The sequence below is a fragment of the Myxocyprinus asiaticus genome, chromosome 20 (genome assembly GCF_019703515.2).
Source record: "Myxocyprinus asiaticus isolate MX2 ecotype Aquarium Trade chromosome 20, UBuf_Myxa_2, whole genome shotgun sequence".
Classification (NCBI taxonomy): domain Eukaryota; kingdom Metazoa; phylum Chordata; class Actinopteri; order Cypriniformes; family Catostomidae; genus Myxocyprinus; species Myxocyprinus asiaticus.
The window spans coordinates 20,442,367-20,464,466 of NC_059363.1; the positions used below are offsets into that span (position 1 = coordinate 20,442,367).

General features: G+C 36.7%; 1 protein-coding gene across 5 annotated transcripts in view; it reads right to left on the reverse strand.

Annotated features, from left to right (window-relative positions):
- Positions 1–12,979: 12,979 nt before the first annotated feature.
- LOC127411420 (arf-GAP with SH3 domain, ANK repeat and PH domain-containing protein 1-like) overlaps positions 12,980–22,100 on the reverse strand; it is a 50,551-nt gene continuing 41,430 nt past the window's right edge. For 2 of the 5 annotated variants that reach the window (XM_051646967.1, XM_051646971.1), the window contains 9 exons: positions 21,639–21,724; positions 20,334–20,449; positions 20,071–20,138; positions 18,634–18,738; positions 18,209–18,413; positions 17,662–17,914; positions 16,412–16,628; positions 16,078–16,206; positions 14,262–15,515 (listed from right to left, as the gene is read on the reverse strand). In XM_051646967.1, coding sequence (XP_051502927.1) covers positions 15,288–15,515; positions 16,078–16,206; positions 16,412–16,628; positions 17,662–17,914; positions 18,209–18,413; positions 18,634–18,738; positions 20,071–20,138; positions 20,334–20,449; positions 21,639–21,724 — 1,407 coding nt within the window. In that variant the 3' untranslated portion in view covers positions 14,262–15,287. The other 3 variants (XM_051646970.1, XM_051646969.1, XM_051646968.1) reach the window with 3 other exon arrangements.

A 22,100-nucleotide genomic window follows, 5' to 3' on the forward strand; every position in this document is an offset into this window, starting at 1 on the left:
TCCAAAAATCACATAATGGCAGTGTAAAATAATCCATAAGACTCCAGTGGGTTAATCCGTCTTCAGAAGCGATATAAGGTGTGGGTGAGAAACAGATCAATATTTAGGTCCTTTTTTACTTTTAAATCTCCACTTTCACTTCCACATTCTTCTTCTTTATTTTTTTGGCAATTCTCATTCTTCGTGCGTATTGCCATCTACTGGTAGGTGCTGATCAAAGATGAAGATTATTGTAAAAAAGACTTAAATATTGATCTGTTTCTCACCCACACCTATTATGTCACTTCTGAAGATTTAACCACTGGAGTCTTATGTATTAATTTTATGTTGCATTTATGTGCATTTATGAACTTTAAAGTTCTGGTCATCATTCACTTGTATTGTATGGACCTACAAAGCTGAGCTATTCTTCTAAAAATCTTAATTTGTGTTCAGCAGAAGAAAGAAAGTCATACACATCTGAGAAGGCTTGAGGGTGAGTAAATGATGAGAGAATTTTCATTTTTGGGTGAACTATTCCTATAAGGAATCATTTTCTACTAAACTAATGCTGGCCAGGTGCATAAGCAACCAAAAAAGACTATCAGGTATAACCCAAAACTTTTCACTTCAAAGAGACAACACAAGCTTAAAGTCAATATGAAATCAAAATGGACTTTTTTGTTTTATGTTATATATATATATATATATATATATATATATATATAATATATATTATTTTTTTCATTGTTTTTTTTTATTTTTTTTTACTTAAAATTCATTCCTGGACTTATTTTGTGTGATTCATAGGTGCATAGTATTCCACTTAAAATATAATCTTTTATCAATATGTATTAACCTCCCTCATCTTTAAAACATATTTTCTTGTTAACTGATGTCACCAAGGCTTCTGATTTACAACCCCTCACCACAAACGGCCTGTCATATTTTTGTTTCTCATTAAATATCCTGTTTCACTCTGATATTTCAAATTATAGAAGTAAAATATTTTGCAAATGCTGTTTTCTGTTGAATTTAAACTGTATCAAGACTTAAACCCTGATCTTCAGTACAACCCCCACCCTCATGCCCATTCTATCTCTAATTTAATCATTGCAGTAACATCTACAGCACCTCATCATACAACATTATTGATGGAACGCTTGAGTTAAAAGCACAACACTGAGATGCTATTGCCCCTCCCACCAATAACTGCTCTAATCTCAGATGAATGGAGCTTTTAAACAGTTATTTAAAGCATGGCTGAGTGATTCTCGTTTGGCACCGTGTCCCAGCTTTTCTTCACCAGCCAAACCACAAAAACAAGGGCTCATCAAGTTATCAGTCATTCTTACTGCTTATTTCACCCGATTCTGCTGTCAGCATGTTTTTATAACCTGCTTAGATCATCAGAATAGAGTAGAATATCTTTATTGTGACATGACTGGGCCGGTAAAAACTGTTGCAGGTATAGCTTTAACCCATAAGACAGTTTGTGAATGTGCAAATGTAAAAGTATGTATAATGGTGTGCAATTTACATACAATATACACTAAACAAGACAATGAGCAATATAACGTTAAACTAACACTTTCACTTGACAATATAAAATGTTTTTTTTTATTTTATTTATATATATATATATATATATATATATATATATATATATATATATATATATATATATATATATATAATTTTACATCAACCAAGAGAGAATGCAGGGCTTTAAACCTGTGGCAAAATGCATCTTGTAGATTGTGACTCTATAAAAGCTTTCTTCAACATTTGAATTATTTATTGTCAGTGTTTGATGCAATCATTAGACAGGGGATGTTTGTGTGGATTTTCCTGTTACCTCTAGTGCCCTTGAGATCTGAGCAAACTTCCTTTGCAGTCTCTTCCCAGCATCACCATAATGAAGCAGCATACTGTATAGGCTGGTTTCACATTAAGCTTGGCTATAATGATGTGTTGTCAGGTTAAGTTTGGTCTTGGGAAATGGATAGAGCATTCTTAGATGTACAGATAAGAGTCCACACACATCAGCTGGGCTCTCATCTCTCAGTATGACAGCAAGCTTCAGCAATGCATGATAATCAGGTGTTACTCCAGCATTCGGAGTTTGATCCTTCGTCAGCTGTGAATTGGGTTAAACTAAAATAAGCACACCTGATTTCACAAGACAAAATACAGAAAAGTGTTAAATAATTGGAGTTTGACAAACTATACTGTCTCTGTCCTCTGTGGACGAGCTTTAAAGTTGTATGTGCTTTTGAAAGGTTTGATAAATCTGGCCCTGGGCACCCCACTAAATCCGGCCCTAGTTTCAACAATACTTTAACCCTACTGGGCCAGTGGGGGGCACTCCCTGCAGAAAACAAAAAGTAATATATACACTACCAGTCAAGTTTTGAAACACACATTCTTTATAATATATATTTTTTTTTTTTTCACATTTTAGAATAATAGTAAAGTCATTAAAACTATGGAATAACATAAATGGAACTATGGGAATTATGTTGTGACTAAACAAAATCCAAAATAAATCAAAACTGTGTTATATTTTAGCATCTTCAAAGTAGTCACCCTTTGCCTAGAATTTGCAGACATGTACTCCTGACAGTTAATTCTGCTCAAAGACCTCCCACAAACCATCTGATATCTGGCTCTGTTGCTAAGGGCAACAGAGGGAGGGACCAGGGAATAAGAAAAAGAGAAAGTGGTAAGTAGGCAAGAGAGAGATGGTGAAAAAAATACCCACTTTTGGGCTTATTCTCATTGCCTGAGCTGATGTAAACCTCTGTAAGGTAGGCTGAGAGTGAGAGAGGGAGAGGAGAAAAAGTGAGAAAGAGAGGGGATGCTGAGTGGGCAGGAATGCAGGAGCTGAGTGTCCAATCCGCTGCAGCGAAGTCAGCATCCCTTTGTCCAATAGAGTGTGACGAGTCTCCTCCTGTGTGAGGTAACAGCGCTGGTATCTTATTAATGAATGGAGCATCTCACAGGCAGCAACACGGCGCTCCAGCTCTCTCTCCCTGGACGGAGGAGACATCAGTAGCAGAACACCATTAGCACTACACATTTGGACAAAAATCAACAACTGCAACAGTGCACAAACATGAAGCACCAGCTTGAGGATGAGAACTCTGACAGTGATGCAGAGTCCAACATACATCAGGAATCTTCTCTCCCATCTGCAATGGAGATCCATCCCTCCTCTTCTTCATCTAACCTCCTCCTACCGTCGCCTTCACAACGGAGATCCATCTCCATGGGGGACTTTCGGAGAGTCCATGCTGGACAGATGGGCTCCGAGCCCCCCTCTGCAGCTGTCACTGCACCCTCCTCAAAGCTGGTAACCCCCAGCTCGAGTATGGAGTTTGAGGCTGCTCGCCGACGCCTCCTGGAGGTGGAGGAGAGGCAGCGTGTCATCAGGGAGATGGAGAGACGACTGGAGGAGCTCAGGGAGGTGTTTGTGCGCTCCGAGCAGGAGGCTGTGGAACACGGGGAGTTGGTGGCACGCATCACCACTGCTGCCCAGCAGGGCGAGCTATATGTGGCAGAGAATGGAAAGCGGCTGAAAAAAGGATTGCGGTTTAAACGGCACAGGCCCACTATTGTCTTCGCCTCCATGCTGGGACTGAGAACATGCCTCCCTTGGCCGGTCAAACTCAAATAGCAAAATGCATGCTGCTTCCTTGCAAGAAGTACTTCACCGCTGTCACTACGGCATCACTCTCTTCAGAACCAAGGATGTCAAAGGGTCATTTAATAGTTGCTGTTTGATAGGAAATGCTCTGAACTTTTTCTTTATCTGTAGATGTTGTTAACTGGAAATTTACATGGTGCTCCATTTAAACCGAAAGGCAGCCCATCGAAATGGTGCAAGCCTAATTTTTGCTGCTTGACTATGAGACATTGGAGATTTGCTGTTTTGTCTGAACTAGAGCTCTGTGCATGTGCTACACTTGTTTATAAGGTTGCTTAGTGATAAATATGCTTAGATAATGTGTGAATGACAGAGAACAGACAGAAGGGTGCTATTGCTCCAGAGGAAGTCACTCAGGTTTAGTTCCTTGTGATTGGTCCACAGAAGGAAAATTAAAATGTTTTTTTTTTTTTTTTTAACCTCCTGCTGCAGTAAGGTGAGCAAAATTAGAGTGTTTTATTTGTCAGAATTTCTTTGAACCTTTCCACCTGTCTTACTAAAGGGCCAAGGGACTCAAGGATCATCCCTATGATTGTAGGACCTGTAGGGGCCTGAGAAAAGTGGGATTTGTCAGGAGGTATGCACATGTTTCATTCCTCTCATTTGAGTGCCCAGATGCCCCCCTTTTGAGGGAGGAAAGGAGTGGTGATCACTCTCTCTCCATAAACATTCCATCTGTGGCCTCTCTCATTCCCTGTCGCCTAGCTACCTGGACCTTGATTTCATTTCCTTCAGAATGTATTTTCAAATCAACAGATCATCCAAAATTACAGCTCATGAATGAAAGATAGAGAACATTTTGAGGTTCTTGCTGTATAATTTCATTCACATTGCTAGTAAGTTTGAATATACACTAATAAGAATTCCTTTTGCAGTGTAACATGGACCTAGATAGTATATGCACCAGATTTTTGTCTACAGGATGTTTAGCAATCACAAGAAATAGTTAAAGGGACAGGTCTCCCCAAAATTAGATTTCTCTCATAATTTACTCATCCACTAGTTTTAGTTTTTGATGAACTATTCCTTTAACATAATAGCACTCACTTGATAATAAGTGAAAATGGAATGGCAAATAACAGGTAACATACTGGTTGCTATAACTTTTTTGGCTTCAGTTAAAATTGAGCATATTTAATAATGAATTGGATGTTTTCATAAGGCAACAGTGTACTGATAGAAACTTCCAGTCTCCTCTGCTTTTCCTCTTTCTCTTAGACCAAACGGCTCCGGCTCAGCCTCGTTTGAATGGTGAAGTGTGTTTTGGGACCTCAGGAAAGCACAGGGGAGTTCTATTCTTGGCTTGAACCAGTTAAGGCTGGAAGATTCTGAAAGAAGTGATGCGATCTGGCTAAACTTGTAGGTCTTTAGTGAGCAGAATAACCTTACCTAAGGCAGATAGATTTATGCAGTACTGTGGAGTAGGCCAGCAGGACTGTACATCACCACTGAGAATGTAGCCTGCAATCAGTTGGCACCTTGCTTCATTGTGTAACCTAGACTTGCTACATCATATCCGAAAAAACATTTAATCATTGCATTATAATATGCAATATGCCCATCTTTGTTTTCCACAGTTATAAAATGTTTAACAGGGGTCCCTCTTGTAGTAAGGTCTGCAGTATACTACTGTTTTCTTTATATGCTACTGCCTACCTGGTGCTTTTTTGTCTTTGCAGCTCTGTGTGACACCCACGCGTATCTGTGCGTGTAATGCCATTGCATTTACGTCAAGAGATATGAGGGGGCAGGCTGCCTGCAGACTGCAATCTTTCATTCTTTTATATCGATGAGGCATTGAAGAAACACAACAGAGGTGACTGATTCTGAATTCAAGGGCTACTTACACTTTTTCAGTGAAAGAACATCTGGGTGTCTTTGTTGATCTCCCTCATTTTTGGGAGGGATTTGATTTAGGCAGCTGTAGATTATAGTAGATTTAGGATGCATGACTGGCTGCTTTGAAGTCCCAAAGACAATGAACATCCCTGCCACATTCTTTAGCAACATATCAACTGCAAATTAAACTACATGTTGTAAATATTGATGAAAGCCTCTGATGTGGGGACATAAAGCATTTTCAACATAAATAAAGGCTGCTTCACTGGAAATCTAGCAAGTTCCCCTGCAAAGATTTACCATTGGCTACCACAGTTTCTGCCCAAATACTGTCGTTACTACAATAACTACCATTATAGCTTATCATGGAATCTCCTTTAAACAGTGTCAGATGCTTTAATCTTGCATTTAATTTTTTGTCCTTCTTTTTTTATGACAAGGTGGCTTGTAGTAAGTTAGCCCAATTTAACACCAATCACTGTCAGTTACCATGGTAAAGTTTCAGAAGGGTCTTTAGTTTGTAGAAATGTGTTTCTCACAGGCATTTATTACTAGTCTCAAAAAGCTATGTAGAGTTGCATATTCATTAAATGCCTTATTTATCTCCTTTACTGTACATAAAGTTGTGCTCAAATGTTTGCATACCCTGGCAGAAATTGTGAAATTTTGGCATTGATTTTGAAAATATGACTTATGCAAAAAAACTGTCTTTTATTTAAGGATAGTGATCATATGAAGCCATTTATTATCACATAGTTCTTTGGCTCCTTTTTAAATCATAATGGTAACAGAAATCACCCAAATGGCCCTGATCAAAAGTTTACATACCCTTGAATGTTTGGCCTTGTTACAGACACACAAGGTGACACACACAGGTTTAAATGGCAATTAGTTAACCTCAGGAGCTTCAAGGAGCACAATACCACGAAAAATGAGCTGCATGGTCGAGTTGCCAAAATTTCACAATTTCTGCCAGGGTATGCAAACCTTTGAGCACAACTGTATGTGGTTCATTTACACTCTATTGTAAAAGGACACTTCAGCCTGAGTCACTCTTAAGTGCTGATATTTGCACTGCACCTTTTATGAGTTTTGCTATGACAGGTATTAAAAAAATAAAATAAAAAATAAAAATGCTTTCCCAAAGATCTTTTTGTGCCCACTCGCTGGATGAATGTAAAGTCCGTCCTTTGTATCCATGTCTCATGAGGTCATCCTATGGGGTTTCATCATGAGACTCTAAAAGTATAAATCTTTGTAAACAGTTTTGTATATCCTGCTTTGTTTTGTTGTGTTTACTTATTTATATAAGCTGATTCATTATTTGTTCTCTCAGTTGTAATGTAACATTCTCCCTGCTTACTGCTCTTAACTATTAAGCTTGTATTGCTTTTCTGGAAAAAGACATTTAGTGGGGTTTACAGACTCTTTTAACTTTAAATTTAAGCTTTGACTGTATTCTTTTAAATGCTTCTGAACACTATAAGAATGTATCACACTTTGAAATCATGTATTTAATGTGCTTAGCAAAGTTTTAGTCAAGATAAAACTGCATTTTTTCTTTATCTTTAAAAAAAATCACCTGTTCTGTAATTACTGTTATGTAAACTTTTGTTTCACAGAGCAAGATTCAACAGTTCCAAAATACCTTGTGTCTTGTCTAACAGGGAAACAGGATATTTTAATGTTGCTGTATGCAGAAGCATCTTATTGAATTTTTGCTGCATAATTTGTTCAGTTTGCTAAAAGAGAAAGAAAGATGACGAAAACAATTCCATATGCTTCGGTGCATTTATTGATAATACATTCAATCACTTTGGTCTTACTAGAATTAAATATTGAACGTTAGAAACATTTTCACAGACCTTTTAATGAGCCCACTTGAATGTGTAAAATGCTGATCTAATATCAAAGAGAGAGAAACTAATATGGCTGGGTCTATTTTAAACAGTCAGTCTCTCAGCAGAATTGTATAGGTCAACTGGCCTGAAGGAAATCTTGATCAAGCACAGCATAGAACAACAAATTCTGCTGAAATAAGTTCCAACCTCCTATAGCCTTCTGGCAATCTGTCAGGTATCAGCATTAGAGGAAACACACTGCTAAAGTCAGTGCACCTCACATACAGTAGTTATTTACACAAAGGTCAGAAACATGGGATTGATTTTAAATCAATTCCAAAGTGTCTTAAAGGAACAGTTCACCCAAAAATGAAAATTATCTCATCATTTACTCATCCTTATGCTACTCCAGATGTGTATGACTTTTCTTCTACTGAACTCAAATGAAGATGTTTAGAAGAATTTCTCAGCTGTTTTGGTCCATACAATACAAGTGAATGTGTGCCAACATTTTGAAGCTCCAAATATCACATAAGTCAGCATAAAAGTAATCCATTGGACTGCAGTGATTAAATCAATGTCTTCAGAGGTGATATGCAGGTGTGGGTGAGAAACAGATCATTATTTAAGTCCTTTTTTACTTTAAATTCTCCTCCTTTCTCAGTCAATCTCCACTTTAACTTTCACTTTCACATTCTTCTTGTGTTTTTGGTGATTCGCATTCTTCATACATATCGCCACCTACTAGGCAGGGAGAAGAATTGTGAGTAAAAAAAGACTTAAATATGAATCTGTTTCTAACCTACACTTATATATCACCTCTGAAGACATGGATTATCCACTGGAGTCATATGAATTACTTTTATCATGCTTTTATGTGCTTTTTGGAGCATCACAATTTTGGAACCTATTTACTTGCATTGTTTGGGCCTACAGAGTTAAGATATTCTTCTAAAAATCTAAATGTTTGTTCTGGGATGGCATGATGGTGAGTAAAAGATGAAAGAATTATCTTTTTTGGGTGAACTATCCCTTTAAGGGAAAAAGATACCGGGAAAAACTCAATGAGTGTTCCATGATATTATAGATTGACTCCTCAAAAAAACAAAAAACAAAAGGGATCAACCAAAATTATATGAAATATCTTAAAGATACAGTTGAAGTCAGAAGTGTACACACACCTTAGCCAAATACATTTAAACTCAGTTTTTCACAATTCCTGATATTTAATCGTAGAAAACTTTCCCTGTCTTAGGTCAGTTAGCATCACTACTTTATTTTAAGAATGTGAAATGTCAGAATAATAGTAGAGAGAATTATTTATTTCAGCTTTTATTTCTTTCATCACATTCCCAGTGGGTCAGAAGTTTACATTCAATTTGATAGTATTTGGTAGCATCACCTTTAAATTGTTTAACTTGGGTCAAAACTATAGTTTGCTAATATGAAATCTGTGGAGTGGTTAAAAAATTTGTTTTAATGACTTCAACCTAAGTGTATATAAACTTCTGACTTCAACTGTACAGTCTGTCTCTCATTATGACCAGGTGCAGACACACTTACAGTACCTCAGAACTCCTCAGTTGATGTAGTGGAACAGTCTACATTTACTTGGGAAGCAAATTGCATTAGATATAAAGACTGGTTTTCAGATAATATATCCTAAATTATTTTTCTTACCCCACTGTCGAATAGTTTTTTCTTGTTTTACGCATAAGCAAAAAAACAAAACAAAAAAAAACATATTTAATATATTTTTTTTTAAATGCCAAAGGCAGAAAAATAAACTTAAGTCAAGATATATTCTAAAGTCGTAGTGTCTTAAGTTTTACTAAAGTCTTAGAAATGTTGGTTTCTTATCTTGTTTTAAGGATGTTTAGATATTTTACTGAAAAATAAGACAACAATACTGATTAAGAATAGTTTTTCTCGATATTTTAAAAAAAAGACTAATCTAAAATGTTTTAAAACAGAATTTCTGGACTTTATTTTTTTTTTTTTTGGTGCATTCTAAATCTGATACACTCTTCGGACACTTCACAATACTCGTAAATATTGGTGCTGAACACCAGCAGAATTTATTCTAAACATACAACGTTAGTGACTAAGATTATGGCTCTTGAGAGCAAAAGAGCATCCATTAGTTACTTCATTTGCAATGTAAACACAGATTAGTATAAGCACTTATGTTGTTGTTACGTGACATGACGTCTTGCATAATATGTATTAACCCATAATGGCAAAAGCTATGACACTAGAAAAACCTTGACCTAGAATAACCCTGATCCTATGGCTGAGCTTAGTCCAGTGAAAAGCTTCCCCTTGGTGATTCTTCATACAAATAAATTATGAAATCCAAGTGTTGTGTTCTCAGATGACCTATAAAATATTGTATATTGGTGTATAATATTGATAAATATTGGTGATTAAACTGCTGAGAAAGGAAATTTATGGTTTGCGTACTTTCCTGAAAGTCAGCCATGATTTAGTGTCAAGGATCTAAGGATATCTCACATATTTCATTTCCCATACCATAATGCAAACCAGTTTGATTTCAAAGGGGCAGACAAATTTATCTAAATATAGAACACAGTATCAATAACATAGTACAAGAACTTTCTCTTTAGCAAGCACCAAGGTGTATTTTATCTCCATTATTGCAAAATTGTCATTAGCACAGTTAACTTGAGCCAGTTAAAAAGGCCTCCTGTGAGTAAATTAAGTTTGTATGAAACAATTTTAGCCTGTGGATCATCACTGTGTATATCTGTTTCAAAGCTTCTGTTGAACCTGAACCTTATAGCATCATTCCGTACTGACCCCCTGCCCAGTGATGATGTAAGACCTGTCAATTATGCAACAGCTCAGTCGGACACTAAGAGCTAACGATTCTCAATCCGTAAAGAACTTGAGTGCTAGCAACCATCCATTAGGCTCATCCCATGTGGAGGACTGACACTGTTAAAAGTGAGGCACTCTCAGTAAAAGGTACGGATATGGATCTACACACTCCCACATATACATCTCCATGGATATGTGTGTGCATAATCTGTTTGCAAAAGATGCTACTCTCTTAATCTAGGGATTTGAACAATTTTGCAGAGGAATAAGGATAGCCTGTGTGAATGTGCATGGATTGTAAGGGGCTTATATATTCTAGAATAAGACCCTTTTCCCATTTCTCCTGACAAAAACTTAATGCAAGATCTTTAAAAAAAAAAAAAAATATATTCTGTAATAAACCTATAGGTTTACAGTAAATGCAGTGGTTTAGACTTGGATTTGAATCAAAGTCAAGAGACTACACAGAAAATAATTTAGAGTAGGGTTTACTTAAAAAAATCTAGGAATTTTCACACCAAAATTGCTATTAAATGTAACAGACCATATTTTCAAGTAAAGGCTATACACAATTCTTTTAAAGTTTACTTTGCAATACTCTGTTTCAAGTAAATTTTATTCACTCTCTGTTTGTTCATTTTACTCAAGCAATATATCACTGAATAAAGCCATGCTTTTTAAAAAGTGTAATAGTGTTTCAATGTGTTTTTTAATGGCATTTTAGTTGTTTTGTTTTTTAACCCTTGTGCTGTCTTTACATTTTTTCCTACTTTGGTGTTCCCAAAGATGACTGGCCTATGAAAATTTGCTTATAAATATCTCATTATGCTATATTATCACCAAAAATTGGATTAGATCTTTTGGTTCTTTTTAAAGTACTTAGTCATGTACCATATAACAACACACAGAAGCCTTCCACAGGAAAGCTTAATGGATGTAATCTATCAGCCAACATCATCTTACTGTAAATTATGTTATATATGATCCAGTGCTGCGCACTTGGTACACAAAACACAATGATGGTCACAATAAACAGATCATTAATGGGTAATTGAGTAGAAAATGAACTTCAGACTTCACAAAACAAGAAGTTGCCAAACATCACACAATCAATGATAAAAAATGGTGTAAGTCGACTTGCAAACAGTAAAACTATGCAAGCTTATTAATTATTCAATGTTGGGAATACCAGCTTCGAAAAGTTCGAAAGTACAATTTACTTACAGTATGTCATTTACCTGTGAAATTTACACAAAGTAGCAAATAAATATGACAATGTTTTCTACTTTAGGACTGGTACATGATGATGCATTGTAAAGATAAACAATTATAATATTTACTTAAAAGCTAGAACATTAATTTTAACATGTTTGAATTAAGTACAAATGTAGAATTTACTTAAAAAGCTATAGTGTGAACTTGAAGATATTAATTCAATGTAGGAGGTACAGTCAGATTAACTTGCATACTGCAATGCGTCAAAACGAGACAGTACTTTACATATGTCTTGCAAACTTTTAATAGTCACTTTCCCTTCTATAAAAAATAACAGATGCTGAAAAAAATGTCAAAAAACAAAACACTAAGACGTTGTCAACAGACTAGAACAGACATTTCTGAACAGTAAAAATATATAGTTACAGTGATGCACGTTTACAAAAGAACTGAGTTCAACAAGCACTATTTACAAGCAGCATTTCCTTTTGCCTCTTGCTTTCCTAAAACACAAAGTCAGCAGAATAATTTTGGACCTCTGGTGCCAACAGTACATACTTTCACCTCTGCCCAAAAAATAATTCATAGAAAGTCAATACGATGGCAGAAGGGGAAATATCTGTTGTGTATTCTCAGCTTATCAAACATCTATACAGAGTCTGCTGGTTTCAGACACATGCCAAATGCTCCATAAAACCATCTCAGTATGGAGAGGGGACCCCATGATTACAATGATGACTGACACAATACAGTGACAAGAATGCATAAATAAACAGTAACTGTGGGCGTGAAGTACAGAAAAAAAAAAAAAAATTCATATACAAAACTGACAGAGACTTTTCCACACTAGCACTGAATATGTGCACTTCATATAGTGCACTTGTGGTTATTTTTAAAAAGTTGTTTTACTATAGAATTAACAGAGGGATTAAATACAATGCAAGCATTTGCTCTTTGTTGAATCTCTGCTCTGAGATTTTATATGTGTAGGCACTGAAAAAAACACTAATATTTTCTTAATTTTGGCATTTGAGGTGCCACATAACATTAAAGGGATAGTTCACCCAAAAATAAAAATTCTCCCATCATTTGCTCACCCTCATGCCATCCCAGATGTGGATGACTTTCTTTCTTCTACTGAACACAAACGAAGATTTTTAGAAAAATATTCCAGCTCTGTAGGTCCACTGAATGCAAGTGAATGGTGGACAGAACTTTGAAGGTCCAAAAAGCACATAAATGCAGCATAAAAGTAATCCATAAAACTCCAGGGTTAAATCCATTTCATCAGAAGCAATATGATAGGTGTGGATGAGAAACAGGTCAATATTTATGTCCTTTTCACATTCTCCTACTTTTGTTTTTGGAGACACGCATTCTTCATTCTATCACCACCTACTGGGCAGGGAGGAGAATTCATAGTAAAAAAAAAACATTCAGAAGACATGGATTTAACCACTGGAGTTGTATGGATTACTTTTATGCTGCCTTTATGTGCTTTTTGGAGCTTCAAAGTTCTGGCCACCACTCACTTGCATTGTATGGACCTACAGAGCTGAGATATTTTTCTAAAAAACTTCCTTTGTGTTCAGCAGTAGAAGTAAAGTCATACACATCTGGGATGGCATGAGGGTGAGTAAATGAGGGAATTAAAATTTTTAACTATCCCTTAAGATTCTACCAAAAACAAGGCAGATAAAATAAGAATCATGCACATGAGCTGAAAAACTACCTGTCTATGTGGCTGTGGGTTAATGTGTTTTTATTTGAAATCTGTCGACTGTTTTTTGTGCATGGAAAGGCTGGACAGTGTATGTACTGTCTACTGTACTGTACTGAGTTGATGTGCTCTGAATTTTTTTAACAACCGAAGTATATAGGCCTTAAGAATACTGAATTCTGGGCTTTTTGGCAAAACACGGACTACAAAATATTTTTGGTCAGATATTTAACATTCAAATAATATTCTGATGTTCTAGTTGAGGATTCTGGAAATTGATTTGAGAAGTATTTCACACACTGAATGTTGTTAATTGCCGTAGATCTAATTTCAGGGCTGGATGTCCGGGAATCAGCAGTAATAGGAGACGTCGGTGCACAAGAGACAGACAAAACAGAATACATTACTCAGTCTTTTACTCAAAGTCTGGTGGACCTAGTGTCTGACCAAAATTAAGCTTATATAGCATTTCATAATGCCTGACAGTATAAAACAATGTCCAGACAGCACAATTACACTGAGTTACTGAACTAACCACAGGCAGAGCACCAGGAAATGAGTTTAGTGCCTCCCAGTCTGGGCAACAGTCTCAGACAGGCAAACTCCAAGGGCATCTGATTGGCTTTTTTTTTCTTGCGATGATCTGAATTTCTATGTAGTCTAAATGATTTTACATCAGTATCAATAACAAGTGCTGTCTTTTAATTGAAAAACAAAGTCAGCGAGATTTGGCTTTCACAAACGCAACCAAAAGCTGAATGGCCTACTTCCCTTTTCTGCCTATTCCAAAGTCCAGTCATTCATGGGCCGTTTACAATATACCTGCCAAAACCTTCAATCCAGATAAACAGAACTGAAATACATTATGAACAGCACTGAAATGGATCAGTGGATCAGCTTATTGCATCCAATCCACTCCAGTATTTGAACTTTTCAGCTCTAAGTGTATACCAGATACAATCTCTATAGCTTCTATGTCTAGCGGCTCTAAAGTGGACTTGGTCCACTTGGTGTGATGTTAACATTCATAGAGATTCATTCTCCTATTTGATGTACATAGTTGACTGGAAATGAGCCACTTCTGGATGGTTCTCCCTCTATATGGCCAACCTGGGAGGGAAATGTAAATGTTTACGAAATCAGTGAGGAACTACTGTAACCCATTGGTATTTTAAACATTGGTAGTTTATTCACAGGTATTGGCAAACATCATAAACAGAAAATATGTGTAGCTATATTTACCTATCAGCAGAAAGACTTTGTTTATCCCTGGGATTAAGTGGTCTGCACTAAATACAGGTGTAAACAGGGTCCAAAAGGTTTAGTGATCTGATCACAAAAACCACATACAGAGTAGGGATGTGTGGAAGGACTTATTTCACTGACGTTTAAACGTAAATTTTGGTGTTGTTTAGTCGACTAATCTAAAAAGAAAGAAACCCTCAGAAAACAGTCAAAAAACATTGTGTGTTCATGCGACCCATTTAAAATTCTTCATCTATTCCAATAGCCATATCCAACAATAAATTCGGCTGAAGCGTGGCATTTATCTGACACGTGCATGCCTTGCATTATGATCATTGTACATTCAATATAGATCATGACACACATTAACAGAATCAACGTTAGTGAATATAAGCATATTTATTGAAAACAACAGAACAAAAAGGCAGTGCAGGGCCAATAAGAGCAAACCTAATAGTTTGTTCTAAATGTAATTCGCAGAGTAAAATTTACTTAACATATTAAAACAGTCAGGACATTGTTGAAATTAATTAACAGATAAGCCAAATCTACGAGAGAGGAAAAAAACTGAAAAGTTGTGTGTATTTGACATGCATTATGATCTAATATGAAAACTGTTAACCAATAACAGTTACGATCTAAAAAATAATAGCTAGGATAGAAAAGAATTGGCCTGTGAGAAGTGTTCAATAAACCTAATGTACAGTATTGTTCTAAACATGATGTGCACACAGAATAAAAGATAGTTTATCCAGTTAAGCAGTGGGCACATCGTTGAAGATAGCCTTCTTAAACAGCAGGGTAAAAAATTATTGGCATACCTTGCCTAAAATAGTAACTTTCTAGGCTACTTACTCAGAGCATATGTTTTTGATGAGCAAAATTAACATCAACAAGGTCAGGTGAAAGACTTGGAGCCAGTTTGGCGGGAAAATAAAATGCAAGCACGAACAGATTTAAACAAGACACAAATGTGAAAACATCCATAGCGACTTGCAAGCCAACTTTTTGGATATCCGCTTCCCACACCACCACTGAAGTGATTTCCATAGCTAGTTTGCTTGTCTTGCGAGAGGACATTTTCCTGCGCATGGCGCAAGTGAGAGGGGGAAAAAGCATGCGCGGCCTGAAGTGAAAAGAAACTGTATTCATCTGTTTCAGATATCCTCTTTTGTAATAACTGTATAATTAATAATATTTAAAATGTAATGTAAAATATAACATAAACATGACAGTAATTTAAGAGCATCCTTTGTAAAAACAAAGACAAACATAAATGTGTAAATATGTTGAATAGTTTAATGGGGAAAAATACTGACCGACTAGTAATTTCAGTGTCGACTAGCTGCCTTAGAACTGTTTAGTTGACTAGACTCACATATCCCTAATACGGAGGTAAAAAACAACAACCTATATTTGTTGTTCATGCTGTATTTGTATTTTGTTTTTTTACTTTTTTGCACTTTTTCATCATTCAGTAACACTGACATAATGAGCGATGTACACATTCCTGAGACCCTTCCCTACGAAATCCGAACACAAGTGGTCAAAGGAGATGCATATGATTGACCAGGTGTTAACAGCGATGCGTGTCGCCTGACCACTTGTGATCGGATCACCTGAGACGCATCTTAATACCAGGTGTAAACAGTGTCAAAGAATGTGTGCGCTAGTGCATGTGTACTTACCCACCAGTGTGGGTCATCAGTTGCCATCACTATTATGACCTCATTCTTAAAGAAAGCCAACTGATCCTCACCAACCGCTCTGCAGTCCACTAAAGCTCTGACCTTCTTGGGTCTCTGCCTATAAGAAATCTGACACCCACACCCACAAAAATGAATGTGCTAGCAGAGGTGTCCACAAATAAAGGAATATTGAATTGCATAAAATATTGGTATACATATTATGTAAATATGTAAATGGATAGACATATCACAAAAGTCCTTATTCTCAAAACAGTTATTTTGCAAGATTTTTTTTTAGATTGTACTACATAATGATAATTGCATGGCTTGTTACCATGGCGTTTTTGCGTGAGCGAGGTGGCGGCAATAGGATTGGCACAGTGGCACTGATGTTGGCATTGGCATTAGCTGGAGGCGGGGCTGGGTTGGGAGCTCCACCCACTGGACAGCAGTACAACTCCTCCTGACTGCCTGCACATCCTGGAGATGGTACCGAACACTTTCCCTGACTCCCACTGCTCGTGCGCCGATATGAGGTCGTCTTCTCTGAACTGCAGATGCACACACAATATTTGAACAATTAAGAATCAAAATACTGTTATATTATCTTGTCTCCTTTTGCACTATGTATAATCTCGTGTTGCATGTACGAATGCACAAAACTTGCTGTATTTTATGTATGTATAGTATGTAGTAGTATGTAGCATCGTGGTACTGTGCAACATAAAATTTTGTTTTCTTGTATGTTTCAACTGAAGCTGGGGAGAACATTTTGTCCCATCTGAGCCACACACAACACACACACAAAAAAAAATCATAATTACTCATAAACATCAAGACTTTAATGGATGTTATGGAAACTGTCTTAGGCTTCATACCTTTTATGAGTTTGTATTCATTGAAGTATTCATTGGGATCTAGGCTGCTGTATATATTATAAATTACAACCAGTTAATTTAACACAATTTTATTGTTCTTTTTTCTAGTAACTACTAGATGACAGTATAAATCAAATCTTTTTTCATTTCTGATATATTTCTTATTGAATCCGGCTGCATAGTATAAAGTTTTTAATACCATGCTTCATAGATACTAAAACAGCACAGACTTTGTGATGAAAACCTTTCAAGGAAGCAAACATGTAAATATGCTATTTGCACCTCAGTGTAAATAATAAAATACTATTTACTTTTGGGTGTTTTCAGTGTTGTATTCTTTTTTCACCATGGTACAAATGGCTAAGTATGCACCATGATGTAAATACTATTTGTACCCCACATGCTATTTGTACTCCAGTGCCAATTTGCACCTTAATGTAAAATGCAATATGCTTCTATTTGGATAATTATAATTCCATATTTTCAATGAACTAAGTCTGTTTCTGCTACTGAAGTTGACTGTCACATTGTCTGGCTCCAACAGACTACTGTGCAAATAGCTGCGCAATGCCAGTACAATATGGACCTGGGTACAAAATTAAATAATTAAAACCTCAAGGTAAAATAATAAGGAAACTTGTAAAAACATGGTAACATAAATATAGCATATTCCCACAGTGATCAAAATGGATTTTGAATTTGTAACCTGACAGGCCCTCTCTGACTCTGTGGAGAGGTGGAGTGATTTTTGCTCTCCGTCCCAGAGGAAGGTTGTCCCTCCCAGGACATCATCTGTCTCTGTCCTTTCGCTGCTCCAGTACTGAGAGCACGTGCAGGTGCCTGTCCCGAAGGCTCCATCACAGGGGAGGTTCTCTGAAGGTATCCAGAAGGATGGGAACGCTGGTGGTGGGGTGCGTGAGTCTCTGGAATACAAACCGAGATCTGAGGATCTGATCGACCTGTGGGGACAGAAATTATCTTTGACTTGGCTGCCGCTTGTCTGCAATAAATCTACAGGGTTTGTAAATCAACTACATAGACAGGGGAGCCTATACCACAAAATGTCATTTCACTGATTAGTTTTGTTTATCAGGAGATTTATGTTTGGTTATCAATTGCTACTTCAAAGACTACCTAGTTATTATATATTTTCTGATTAGCTTCATAGTTTAAAGGTGTGAACCCAACAAACTCCATGGTGTGAACAAACTTGTACAAAAACTAATTTAAAAGCTATCAAACAAATACCTCACCTCTCTGTATTGATTTAGCTGGCAGGGGAGGTGGCATTGTGCCACCAGAGGGGGCGCTGTTGTTGGGTGGATTACGATAAAGGAAGTCAATATTCTCGTAGGTCCTTGCTGGACTGCTTTTGCCAAAGTTCCAAGCAGACGAGAAGTGCCCATTACTGCCTGTAGGGGGCAGCGGAGACCGTGAACCCTTAGGATGCGGACTAACCTAAACAAATAGTTATTACACATTATCATACTGCAGCACGCTTAAGACTCAAAACTGACACGCTTCAAAGATCGTTTGCACATCTAAATCACTTTTACTTTCACGAGATCCTTTCATGAACATTTATATAGCTATAACATAAAAAAAAAAAAAAAAAAACAGTCATCTACATCATAAACTTTCAAACACGGTTTTATATGCATATACATGTTACACATACCCTATCATCCAGATCATCTTCACTGTCATACATGTCCTGTGGAGTCTCCCACGTGTATTCAACATGGATCTGGCAGTTAAACTTCCCACTGTGGGCCAATTCCAACTAAACACACACACACAATGTACAAACAGTACACAGCCAATTCAATGACTCAATGAAACTGTTATTTCACACTAGTGTTCTATCAGTGAGAGCAGACAAAAGTACTGACACATGGACATCATTTCATATTCAATTCCAGCTCTAGTTTTTGTTTTGTTTTAGGACTGTAATTAGTGAAAGGTCAGCCTCAGAGTGTGGCCATGATCCCTGACCCTTTTCATTATTAATATAGCATCATTTGTGATGTTTATGACAGCTAATCAGTTTGCTTTATGTGATAATGATACTACTATATAGAGAGGTGAGAGGAAGTTCCACATGAAAACAGTGTCATATGCAGGGTTGGGGAGTAACGGAATACATGTAACGGGATTACGTATTTAAAATACAAAATATAAGTAACTGTATTCCACTACAGTTACAATTTAAATCATTGGTAATTAGAATACAGTTACATTCAGAAAGTATTTTGATTACTGAAGAGATTACTTTGCATTTTATTGTCATTTGTTTCATTTAATATTTAGTCCTTTCAGATGGAAAAATGTATACATATAAATGATGTGATCCAAAGTGCATTTGAACAGCGGTGAAACACTTTCTTATGATGTGTTACATTCATACGAGCAGACAGAGAAGTACGTTTGAAGTAAGTTTGGAGCAGAAGAAATAGAAATAAACCTTGTGTAAATTGTCAGCTTTACACTAAGCTAAAATGCTATTTCTAGCCATTTTACATGCACGTTACCAGGCACAATCATATTTTATCATCAAGAAAATTCACGTTGCATCATAATTTCTTTTTTTCTAGTAAGACCTTTGATATTAGGGCAAAAATCATATTTATGTTAATAAGTTTTGTATTGTTTTCCTGTAAAAAATATCTAAAAATCCTTAAAACAAGATCAGTTTGATTTATCTTGCTTTAGAAACAACACTGCATAAGATATTTAGGTTTTTCAGAGAATGTATTTTTAACGTGTATTTTGTCTTACTGTACTGGCAGAGTTTTTGTAGTCAAAACAAGTGAAAAAAATCTACCAGTGCTGAAGAAGTAATCCAAAGTATTTAGAATATGTTACTGACCTTGAGTAATCTAACGGAATACGTTACAAATTACATTTTACAGCATGTATTCTGTAATCTGTAGTGTAATACATTTCAAAAGTAAATCTCCCAACCCTGGTCATACGAGACTGCAGGATATTAAACAGGAAATATTTAATTCAGTCAACATCAAGATAATATCTCTACAAACACATGCTCACATACACACACACTCCTGCCCAAGTCAATAACTGTTTTTATTGTGGAGTATGTAATAATGCTCACCAGCTCAATACACTGTGTGTGCTGCAGTCTCTTGGCAATGTCAAGTGCAGTCTCGCCCGCTGAGTTCACTACAGGACAGTTAGAACAATGGATCAGGTCAAAAACAGGACACATGGAACTAATAAATTGACAAATGAAGTCGAGATCCTTCCTGAATCACTGTGGATGTGCGAGGTTAGCTAAAGCTATTTAGGCATTTCAACAGTATTGTTCAATTATCATTTGTGCTGTATTATGAGGTTCTTCTGTTATTATTGTGATACCTGTGTGTAGGCCAGCCTTTGCTTTGAGCAGCAGTTTCAGGCACTCTGATTTGCTGTATAGTGCACAGTAATGCAAAGCTGTGTTTCCTTCTGCAGTCTTCTTTTCCAGGCAGCCACTGAGAAAACACACACACAGACAGAGGTCAGCTGATAATTTCAAGGACTATTTGTCAGTAAAAGGAGGTGACATCTTTGTTGCTTGAACATTTTCTATTAGTTCAAAACAACAGCAGGAGGCGCTTCATTCATAGTGACTTTAACATGATTAACGTTACTAACATTAACGCGACTGTCATAAAATTTCATTATTAAAATGAGGACATGTTGTTCGGTGGCTGGATGCTCCCTGGATGCCTGGAACTAAAGGAAATGAAAGTGTTTAGATCTCTGAAAAATCAACCACAAATGAACACATGAACCGCAGCAGTGAAGCAAGACAGCTGGATAAGTGCAGTACTAAAATCTGTAGCACACATCTTATCTCTGGTAGGTGAACAAAATATATGCCAAATAATTGTAAGTTTGATGGGTAGAGCTCTATAAGTGACTACAGATAGCTCCCATTATAATGAATGAAGCTGCGCAAGTCATTTACTACTACATTTACTCATTTAGCAGATGCTTTTGTCCAAAACGCCTTACAAATTAGGAACACAAAAAAGAAATCCTTAACTTGTCCGCAGCTCACGCAGACAGCTTTATTGAACGGCTTCATTGATTATAATCGTAGCGATCCAATATTCCCGATCTCTCCTCTGAGAAAATAATTGTGAGCATCTAAACTACGATACAATTTCATCGCCTCTTTAGCGTAGATGCTCAGTATCAACAACATGTCTGGATAAGTCACTTCAGGTAAACGTTTGATGTTCTTTGAGAAAATATGTTAATTCGGAGGGATATTTAATGATACTGGAAGTACTCCCAGGCCAGTAGCATTCTAAATCATTTGTTTTCGTTTACATCCTTGAAATGGTATACTGAATGCTGTTATCGCAAGGCTGTGTTCACACAGCAGGACTCGTTTATTAAATAAACTTTTTGTTGTTTCTGGTGTAATGGAAGTTGCAATCTCTAATATTTACTTATGTCATTGTCACTATGGTTACAGGCATTAGTTAAGGCTATCGCAAGAAAAGGGGATTGACTTCAGTTAATTGTTCACAGCTTTTGTTAATTTCCATACAACATCTCCTGTAAGCTGTTGTATGAACAGGACAATTCAAGAGTCACACCTGTTAGCAAATATGGTCCCAAAACCTAACTGTGTGAATGTTGCCTAATACATTTGAGCATCTATCTCACCAGTTTTGAGCCAAAAAGTCCACCAAAGCCAGAGAAGTCTTCTCTGCCAGTCGCACGGCTAGGTGAAGAGCGGTCTCCTTCAGGTCCTGTGAGACACAGGGTGAAAATGAGATGAAGCTACATGCTGCTGCCAACATGCTACTGCTTTGAGAAAAAAAAAGTGCTGTTATTCATCATGCCAATAAATCACACTGCACCGCAGAAAGAGTGATGGGGAAGATTAATGAATTAGGCTGCGAGTTACCATACTACAATTCTCTTCAATATGTTTGTGACTCAGCCACTTACTGAAACATAGTCAATTTCTGACTTAGAATAATAGATATTTAAGCCAAATAACTCTCTCACTCATGCACCCACACACAATACAAGTGAAGCAGTCATTACACGGCATGTGTTCACTTCCTGAGTGGGCAGAGGAGAGGGGAGATCTGATTAGAGATGGAAATAAGAGAGGAAATA